General features: G+C 46.2%; 1 protein-coding gene across 3 annotated transcripts in view; it reads right to left on the bottom strand.

The window, feature by feature from the left end:
• Nucleotides 1-9,090: 9,090 nt before the first annotated feature.
• The window catches only part of MAP3K8 (mitogen-activated protein kinase kinase kinase 8), a 27,644-nt gene continuing 26,340 nt past the window's right edge, over nt 9,091-10,394 (bottom strand). For all 3 annotated transcript variants that reach the window (XM_019933583.3, XM_019933584.3, XM_019933585.3), the window contains exon 8: nt 9,091-10,145. In XM_019933583.3, the coding sequence (XP_019789142.1) occupies nt 10,015-10,145 (131 nt within the window). In that variant the 3' untranslated portion in view covers nt 9,091-10,014. The remainder of the gene's footprint in view (nt 10,146-10,394) is intronic.

The following is a 10,394-nucleotide window of genomic DNA, read 5'->3' as shown; positions in this document are numbered from 1 at the left end:
CCTTTTTTTAGTTTCCCCAGCTTACCTCTTAATTACCATCAGTGAGTGCAGGAGAGGAGGGAAGCATATGCCACGCTTCTTGAGTTGTTGGGCTATCTTAGGTCAGATGTCATGGATCCGCAATTGAAGATTTGAACTAAAAGTTCTAGGAAGCTTCTCACCAGTATCATAAATTACTAAACCTCATTTCACCAGCTTGGGTATCCAAAAGCCAAAACAAGTGTTGGTGGTTCCGTGACTATTTAGGTAACGTGGCGTTCCTGCTTCTCCATGTTATTTCCTACTCGTTGCAACCCTTCTTGTTCTGGTGTCATCTTTCTTGACCACCTAGCTTCCTCTCAAATTAAATTTTATTCATTAAGGAAACACCATTTTCATGGTTCACAATTTCTTGCAAACTATGCTTTGTACGGCCGGGATATTAAAAACCACACCAAAGTTTATAGAACTTCCAGAAACCTTATACTAATAAACTATCCCATCCTTGGTACATTTTTGGGTGTATTTTTAAATCTCTTCTAAGTCTTATTAAAATTCCACATGCTTCCTTGTGCAGAAGCAGATTGCCAGGTAGAAGTCTTTCATTCACTTATTCATTCATTTATTCAAAAAATGTTTATTAAAGAACCCACTGTGAGTGAGCTTTGTGGTACACACTCTACTATACAAGGATCCGGGTGATATAAAGTGGGACCCGGCTCCCAGGTCTAATCTCAAACTCTGATCAAGAGTTAAGAAGATATTCAATGTTCTGAATACCTCAATAAAAAAAGACGTTTTTGTACAACTTACAAAGATGACTCTATCACAGTGGCACACCTAACATAATGCCCAGAGCGTATCATGTTTTAACACTCCCTTCCTCTACATGACAAAACAAGTATGAAATGAAATAAATTATAGTTATGACCATAAAAGAAGCACAATGTTCTTTTACTGAGCTTCAACTATCTAATAACCATGCTAGTAAAAATATTAAGAATGAAATAAATATTACAGTTCAAAAAATATGTCAAATGATTAATATTTTTAATTGCATTCATTTGTTTTTTGAAAGAGGTAGAAACTGTACTTGTTTCTGTTGCAGTAGACAATAATAAATTATAGCTTCTGTTTTCCAGCCATAACACCTGCGACTCTGTCAATGACAGCCTGAGGTTTGACTGATCTTCTTTGCATATTCATGTGCAATACACTCTTTATTTGTGTGCATCAGGTAAGTTGGTTACATTTTCTGATCTTGGCGTTGTGGCCTTACGTAGGAGACTCCAGTGGGACCCTGCAGCACACTCCTCTCTGGTCACCAGAGCTGCACGCTCTAGGGGTGCCGCTGTGTGTTCTGTGGGGGCCCTTCTGTCGGGGTGGGGCTGACTACTGTGGGCGTGCTGGTAGGTGGGGCTGACCCCCAGTCCAGTGGGCTGCCCGGCCCTGCCTCATGAGGACGTTGCTGGTCTGTTGCTGGCTGGTGTGGGCCCCGGCATGGTACCTTAAACTTATACAGTGCTGTATATCAATTACGTCTCAATAAAATTGGAAGGAAATAATTTTAATAAACCACCTATGTTCTCTGTAATTTTGGTACTCGGTAGACATTTATGAAATCATGATATTGCCTGTTTTATTCTCTCTTTCCTTTCTTTTAAACGGTAGAGTAGGGACCATCATTATTGTGAGAGACTCATTTTCCTTCTTGATGAGCTTACTCTTCAAGTCATATGCACCTGGTATTGACCACACACAAAAAAGTTTTATTTTCTTGGTCCGTATTTTAGTTTGAAAACAACAATCAGTCATTTAAAAAGAAAAAATAATTTCAATTTTAAAGATGTTTTTCAAATTTAAAATATTTCACATTTTGTAAATTTTACACTTACAAAACAAAAATATTGTACCTCATGGTTAGCTCTTTTTTACTATTTCAAATTTTAAACACGAATAGGAACTCCAAGCGGTCACATAGAATGACAGAATTGAAGTGACTCAAATCTGTTTCTTCTTCTCTCAAACCACTGGGCTATCAGTCATTGTTTATTTTGAATCGGTTTAAGCACGGGGATGCGAAAGACCAAGGGGCTGCAGACACCAACCATGACTGAGCGACGGTCCACAGTTATGTCACATTGGAAACTCACTCTTGAAACAAGTATATGGAGCTGAGTTCTCTGTGGGGATAACTTTGTAATTAGCGCCCAAAGTCAGCACCATACGTTTATTAAATAAGTAATGACTCCACTCTTATGAGGTACTTAGAGCAGTCAATTCAGAGACCGAAAGTAGAAGGGTGGTCACCAGGGGCTGAGGGGAGGGGGACAGGAAGTTAGTGTTTAGTGGGGCCAGATGGAAAGGGTTCTGTGGATGGGTGGCGGTGATGGTTGCGTCACAACGTGGATGTGCTTAGTGGCCCGTAACTGTGCACTTCAAAGTGGTGAAAATGGGAACTTGTATGTTTTATGTAGCTTATTTTACCACAGTTTTTAAAATAACTAATTTTTTGAAAAACAAAAAAAGGGTAAGTAATTAAAATGTGCTAACTTTTAGCTTACACCTGTATTGAAAAGTCAACAGTCACCACAGCAATTGCTTAGACTTTAGGTCAAGAGATCATTTTTCAGGAAGGAGCGTTTTAGCACCAGTCAGGGCATAGTAGTGATCAAAAGCACAGCAGCTTGTGCTGATTTCATTATAGTTTGTGAGTTCTCTGTAGACAGTGCCCCGCCATCCCCTGAACCCTGGAGGACAGCTCCCAAGGCCCCATCTGAAACCGAGTAGGACCCTGTGGGGCTCCTGGGTATGGAAGCCTTTCTGTCCCCCATTTCTTCTTTGTAGGGGATAGACTCCAGCCTCCATGACCTTCCCTGAGTTCCGAAGGGCAGATTCAAACAGTTGCTAATCAGGGATGGGTGGGGATGCAGAGACAAGGGAGGAATAGCCAAGAAACAGAATCAGTTTTTCTGATTGCCTTACCCCTCGAAAAGGATCCTCTAGAAGGTTCTCTGTCTCTTGAATGTCTGCCTTCGTTCCCTTGGAGCTCTGTATTGGATACCATTCACACACCTCCCCAGAATCACGTGACCCCACCAGTCTCCTGTGTCCTTGTCTGCTTACTCATGGCTAACCAAGCCCCCTGCCATTGCCACACCTGCCACCACCTTATCGCCAGGTCTCCACCGAGGGAGGCGGCCACGTGCCGACATGGCCTCCATCGCTCGCTCGCTGGTGGGAACCACAGCCGCTCTGGCGCCCAGGCCTGACGGGACCCAGGAGGCTCTGGTTCCTCCCTCACGTACGGATTTGAGTGAAGCCACGCCGGAGCACGTGGAAACTGGTTTCCCAGCAACCGCTCAAAGGTGCCTGGAGACTGAACCCCGTGGCGCAGGGGAGCCAACACTCACGGGCAAACCTAGATCAGTGAGACAGGACACCTGTGCTTTTTCCTGAAGCTGCGGCCAGTTCAGTAATATATTGACTTGCTTCCCATCGTTTTCCGTCTCACTCCCTCTTCTTTCACTCTCACTGCCCTCGGATTGTACCACCCTCCAACCTCCAGGGAGGGAAGCGGGGCTGGAGGTTGAATCAGTCACCAATGGCCAATGATTCAATCAGTCGTGTCTGTGTAATGAAGCCTCCATTAAAACCCAAAGGGAGAAAAAAAAAAAAAACCCAAAGGGAGGGCCTCAGAGAGCTTCCAGGTTCCAACCAGACCTTTCCAGTTGCCACCAGGCGAGGTCCCAAACTCCACAAGGACAGAAGTTCCTCGGTTCAGGACCTCGCCCTGTGGATCTCTTCATCTGGCTGTTAATCCCTTTAATATGCCTTGTAATAAGCAGGGGATCTAGTAAGGAAAACGATTCTCTGAGTTCTGTGAGCCACTCTAGCAGATTAATCGAACCCCAGGAGGGGGTCGTGGGAACCTGAGAAGCCCAGGTGACAACCTGGACTGGCATCTGGAGTGGGGGCTGAGGGCAGTCTTGTAGGACTGAGCCCTTCTCCTTGGGATCTGTTACCGGCTCTGGGTAGAATGTGTCAGAATCGTGTTGAATTGTAGGACAGCCAGCTGGTGCCTGAGAATTGCAGGTATGTGGAGAACCACCCCCTGCATCAGAACTGTTGACTAGACATTGATTCAACAGCAAAATTACAACACAATTTGCACGAAAAGGAGTTTGAATGCCATAGAGTTCGTTCACTGGAATAGGACCGTCTCTCCGCACTGCATCCCACAGCTCTGGGGCACAGAGCGGGCACCTGGCAACATATTTTGTCATTGTGAACGTTAATGAGAAGCTCATGACCTTGTTTCTGTATCAAACACCATCAATTCTTCTCCTTTAGTTTCACCTTGATGCTCCTCCACGTACAGAGTCTCTCCCTCCTGCATCCTTCCTCCCAGAGCCTGTTCTCATAGGTCACATCTCATGACCTCAGCTGGAGACAGGATCCAGCCTCTTGGTACCCACAGAAGGGAAACTTGACGGGTCCAGTTCAGTCCTATCCACTCGGTGCACCCCAAAGCTAACAGGAGTGTAAAGTGCTGTCTTGCTTCTGCTCTGGGATTGCCCAGGTCCTCGAGAGCCCCATCGTGGTCTGGGGGCAAGACCCCGATGTTAGAAGTCAGAAGCTTTGGTTCCCATCCCTGTCCTGAGAACAGTTTAATTCGGACCTTCGGTGGCTTGGTAAACTTGGCCTGTCCAACGTACAATGAATCTTAAAGATGTCAATGGCTGGGAGCAAACCGAGACGCCCTCTGGCCCCAGCCCTCCATTTCGAGAGGAAAGAAAAGCAGGGGCGCCAGACTGGAGCCCCCCGCCTCCTGGCAGAAGCAGCTGGGGAAAGGCTTTGTCTAAGACAAATGCAAGACACATGTTAAATGTGATTGCTCTTATTAAAACACTTCCTTCTGTCATCGCTGGGAAATATTCCGTCAAAAGATGAGACGTAAAACTATGTACACATTATGCTGCCGTGTATGTATTTTGTTGTTATTGTTTTCCAAGGAAGGGCGTTGGATAATCACGTACATGTGCAGAATATCTTTGGGAGCAGCGACTGCTTCTGGACAGTGGGCTGGGGACTGGGTGGGGCTGCGGAGGAGAATGAGGAAGGTATTTACCAAATCTTTCTGTTCATTCTTGCCTGCTGGCCAGGCGACAAAAGGAACTTTGGGTTTCAGTGAGGAAACCTGAGTTAATTACCCTGTTCTCTTTCTCTCTTTCCTCTGTAACTTAATTAAGATAGACGCTATCGGCACTTTCTTGCTCGCTGGCCCTGGAGAGGACTCACAAATAAATCCACACCCAGAAGTTGTGAGAGGTCCAGGCCGTTTCCTGGACCCCCGAGTCCCCACCCAGCCTCCTCTTCTATTGGGCAAAGCTTGGGCAAGACCTGAATTTCCAAGCAGAAGAAATACCCAGGCAGAGAGCGGGGAGGCTCTGCTGAGCCCCAGAGTTGGCAAAGACCTTGTGGGCACCAACTCTTGTCATCCTGTAACTTCTCCATTGTCCTCACTGCCCGTGGGCTCACGGCCCCTGGAGTCCACACACGTGCTTTGGTGAGAAGCAGTGTTGAACTAGAAATCAGCTCCACCCCTGGCGTGCACTAACTCTCTTGTTCCTGAGAGTTTTCTTCTTCCTTTTCATCCCCCTGATGCCTTGGAAGAGTGTTAGTTAGGCTCAGAAGTATCGAGTCTATTGCAGTTTATTGATGGACCACTACAGAGACATGTTCCGATGAAACGCAAGGCAATTCCTGCTCTCTGGAATTCTACATCCACGTGGGAAAGAGAGACCGGAAGTACATGAAGCTTCAAAGAGAGAAAAATTAGCATGAATCTATTAAAGGAAATAATAAGAGTAGCAAACATTTGTAGAGTGGTTCCCTATCTCTTTTAATCTCTAGTGTCATTCCTAGGATGATAGAATTACCAGGTCAACTCAGGGCACCTCTGCATGGACGGAAGGCTGTAATGAGAGACTATTCTCTTCTCTGGCTGATTCCTCACTGCTTGTATCTCCAGTTCACTTCCCTTGTACGGTCACCAGAATTAACAGGATCTCATGACATCAGCTTTGATGCTCTGGGCACCCAGATAAGCCAGGTTTTATCACTTCTATCTCCATAATTTCTGATGAAACGGATGTCTGAAGGTTAAGTACTCAGAACGTCCCCCAGCACTGATCATAAATGAAGCCCACGCTCTGTCCTCACGTGTGATCGCTTGCAGTGGTCATCTGTCACTTCAACTTCGGAGTGAGACAAAACAGACTTCCCATATCTAGGTGAAATATAGGTAGAACGGGGAGAAATTGTGCTCCTTACCAAGGGAGGAGCCCAGCTCCAGCTGTAGAGGTTGGGGGACAGCTGCTACTCCAGGGCCCGTGATTGCACGATGCCCCCTCCCTCCGACACTGTCACCTGAATGCCTACCCCGCAGAGAGCCAAGCAAAAATCCCCGCGAGGATGCGTGAGATCGGGACAAAAGTGCTTTGCGCGCAGCTACCTTGCATTCTCCTCTCTCTGGCTCAGAGTGAAGTTCTGAAACCATGTTACTGCGATTATCATTTTCTTGTGCATTTGAGACTAAATTGACATCTGAAAACCTAGCTCACAGGCAAAAAGGTAAAACTGCAGATGTTTGGCCAAAAAAGTATTTTTGGAAACAGCAAGTAATATATCAAAACAAAGAATTTTCTAACAATTCCAAAATGGGATGTGCTTCATTTCAGCAGGGACTGGATGTGTGAGAGAGCTATGACCCTCCGCTACTTGTGTCCCCTGCAGGGGCCAGCCCAGTTCTTTGCCCAGAGAAGGTCCCCTTAAGGCTTCAACTCAACTGCTCACCCACTGGGCAGCACATTCCTTCCTGGCTGCCCCCAGGGGTTGGCCAATCTTTACTTCCAATCACATTGCAGACCTACTAAAAACTCCCTAAGGCTGTCTAGAAAACATTGTTTTCTATTGAGTTACACCACAGAAATTTGCTATCAAGGCAAGATCGATTGGCTTTGGTTTTTCAGATAGTGGAGGAACTCAGGGGCTGATAGAAAGCACCCCACTGCTTTCAGGTCCTACGGGGTCGTGACACGGCACACGTCCAGTGGAAACATCACCAGGAGTATAGATGCACCAGTTGACCCCCCCGCTGGGAGCCATCTCTCCGAGGCTGTGCAAACCCCCATTCGGTCCAGCTCATTCCGGGTAGGCAGTCTTCGTGATCTGTTTCAGACCTCGAGGCAAACACAAGGGCATTGTGAGCATGAGAAGACCCGGCTCCAGCGTTGCCTGTGTGACCCCCAGTGAGCACGTCTACATACAGGCCATCTCAGAGAGGTTTAGACAAGACCATCTCCAAGGCCCAAGCTGGAAAGGTCCCATCCATCTTCCGTAATGCATTCCGACGCACCTGCACCATCAGAAGCCTTGGTGCCTAGAGCACGAAGTACCTGGGTGGGCAGATGTTGGTTTCAGGATGTGATCATTCTGTCCTCGCTGCACGTGGCCTGACAGCCCCACTGCTCACCTTCTCAGGAGGAGGTGAGCAGTGGATTCCCTCGAACCGTCTCAGGGCCTCCTCGCTTCTCTTAAGCTGATGCTCTGTCTGGTGGCCCATCTCGCTGCACCTGTGGCTTCCCGGGTTGACAGCTCTGCGAGTCCGTGGGGCACAGGTCCCAGCCCTGAACTCCCCTGGCTGTCCTCCTTCCCAGCCGCTCCAGCCCTGATCACCTCTTGGCAAACAAACATCCCCAGATCTTTCCACGAGAGCTCTAGATCTTTCCACAAGAGCTCTAGTTCATTTAAGAGGAATGTTCTTCCCCGAGTGGAATTTAAGTGGAATCCAGATCTTTCCACGAGAGCTCTAGTGCATTTAAGAGGAATGTTCTTCCCCAAGTGGAATTTAAGTGGAACCCAGATCTTTCCACGAGAGCTCTAGTGCATTGAAGAGGAATGTTCTTCCCCGAGTGGAATTTAACTGGAACCCAGATCTTTCCACGAGAGCTCTAGTGCATTTAAGAGGAATGTTCTTCCCCGAGTGGAATTTAAGTGGAACCCAGATCTTTCCACGAGAGCTCTAGTTCATCTAAAAGGAATGTTCTTCCCCGAGTGGAATTCAACTGGAACTCAAATCACATGGGCCCTTTAGGTTTTTTTTATGAAAAGCATCAAAATTGTGCACCTTGACACTTGTACACTAGTGCAGATCCAGGTTTGTTGGGCCTGGTCTGGGAGAGTACGAAAGCAGACCCAGGGCCACGGAGGGGCCCAAGCGAGGGAGGAGCCCTGAGGCGGAAGCTACATTAGCTTCATGGTAATTCCACCTCTGTCCTTACTTGGAGACCTGAATCCTGGGGACACTGTGCTTCTCTGCCGCGGATGTTCTATCACTTGTGTTGGTCTGTCACCATCATAAGGACAACGTGAGGAAGAGATTAAGCATGCCAGCCAGAGGGGCCTGGGTGCCAACACCAGCTGCCTCTGTCCTTGCTTTGTGGTCTCGAGCTAACCTCCCTCTGCTTCAGTTTCTTCCTCTGAAAACAAACAGAGGGAACCATGCCTCTTTCACGGATGTGCTGTTGAGAATCACAGGGAGGGCGTGTTTATGTGACACGGAGACGAGTGTTTAATTCTGTTCATTCAGTGAATGATGGATCAAACTCCCATTCAACAGTGTTGATTAGAGTTTGGTAGATGTGGTTGAAATCTACCTTCTACAAAGGCAGGTCGGTTATTCACTTGACAATAATCGGCATGGAGAATGCAAGCAGATATTCAGAGGTAGCATAAATCTGTAAAAACAAGATGCAAAACAGAATCACACTTAGCCCGAACAGGCGGCCAAGAATTATTTTCCTACCACAATGTACCAAAGGGATAAAACAGAATCCAGACGATGACAGCAGCGGCTTCCTACGGCAGCAAGAGGCGCACACACACAGTTTTCAGAGCTCTCAGGTGTTGTTGCCTCTTCGTGGTACTTGATCTCCTCCGAGTTCCATTCCAACACCTAAAACCCATTCCCGTGCCAGCTGGGAATCACACTCCTTACAAGACTTCAGGCAAAATACTGAATCTATTCACTTGATTTGACCAGTCACGTTGGATAAAAGTGTCATTTTTATTTGCATGATGTAAAAACATACTTTGAAGTAGGAACACTCACATACTTTACAGTGTTAAAAAAATATATATAAGAAGAAAGATTCATGAAGGCATTTGATATAAAACATACACAGTATGCTATTTTAATATACAAATGCTTTAAAGAAAAGAGAGAAATAAGAGTTATAAAAGTCGCATTATTAAGAATTTATAAATGGTTCCATTTTTCTTAAAGGTCACATTCTCATCCTTTGGGATGTACAGACATTATGTGGTTTAACACAGTTTTATCCACATTCAAAACATCACGTTTTAAATGTTTGAAGCATAGCACGTACAGTACAAAATGTTTCCATAGGAACGTAACAGAACCCATCTCTAGTGGCCTGCCGCCAGATGGCTCCTAACTCATCAGCCATTTTTAAGACACTAGTCCAGCTCATTGTTACAATATTTTCATTTATATTGGAGTTTACTGACAAAGACTCAAAGAGTTATCATAGAATACACACTAATATACACCAAACTATTCTGAGTTCAATGAACTTCCCATACTTAAATTAGAACCGAGAATAGTAATTTTAGGCTAATATATTATCCTTGTGATTGGTATTTTTAAAATTTTGAGCAAAGTGCACAGTGAATGGAATCAGCCACTGGAAATGATCCTTCGGTGAACTCTCAGCTTCCTTTGAGTCAGACGTACCACCTGAGAAATGAGAACCTTCCAGCCTGATGGGGCCCCGGGCAGCTTCACAGATCAACACACAGGAGCCACGTGGAGTCACGTCCATGAGTCGTGGGAGCCCAGCCGATAAACGCACAATTCACTTGACAGAGCCCCTGCGCGGAGTCAGCAGAATCAGCTTCCCAGAGACCAGCAAATGCTGAGTCCTAATTTAGGGCAAATGCCGCCATCCATCAGCCGTATTCTAGCGTTGGTGGACCCCGGACAAGGTTGAAATAGCCAGCCAGGGCCCCAAGGTCTATGTAGAGAGAACGCTGTCTCTTCAGCACCTCCGATTCCTCAGTGCTCCCTGTGCATGAAGAATCTGAAAAGGGAAACATCGAAAAAATAAAATAAATGACCAGGGGAATGTTCAATGACAAATGCCTGGTTCTTCAGCAAAAAAACAGAAACAACAGCAAACTGTGGGCCTAATGGGACGGCATTCCAACTCTGGTTTTATTAAGGAGCCTCAGAGTTGAACACTATTGGCTAGTCTGTGTGATACGACACAGACAGAAGAACGCAAAAAAGAGTCAACGACCACAAGAAATCAGCTAGAAATCCTGGCCCA

This window comes from Tursiops truncatus, chromosome 2, assembly GCF_011762595.2.
Source record: "Tursiops truncatus isolate mTurTru1 chromosome 2, mTurTru1.mat.Y, whole genome shotgun sequence".
Taxonomy (NCBI): domain Eukaryota; kingdom Metazoa; phylum Chordata; class Mammalia; order Artiodactyla; family Delphinidae; genus Tursiops; species Tursiops truncatus.
Note: the sequence above shows the minus strand (reverse complement) of the source record. Positions and strands in the feature narration are given on the sequence as shown.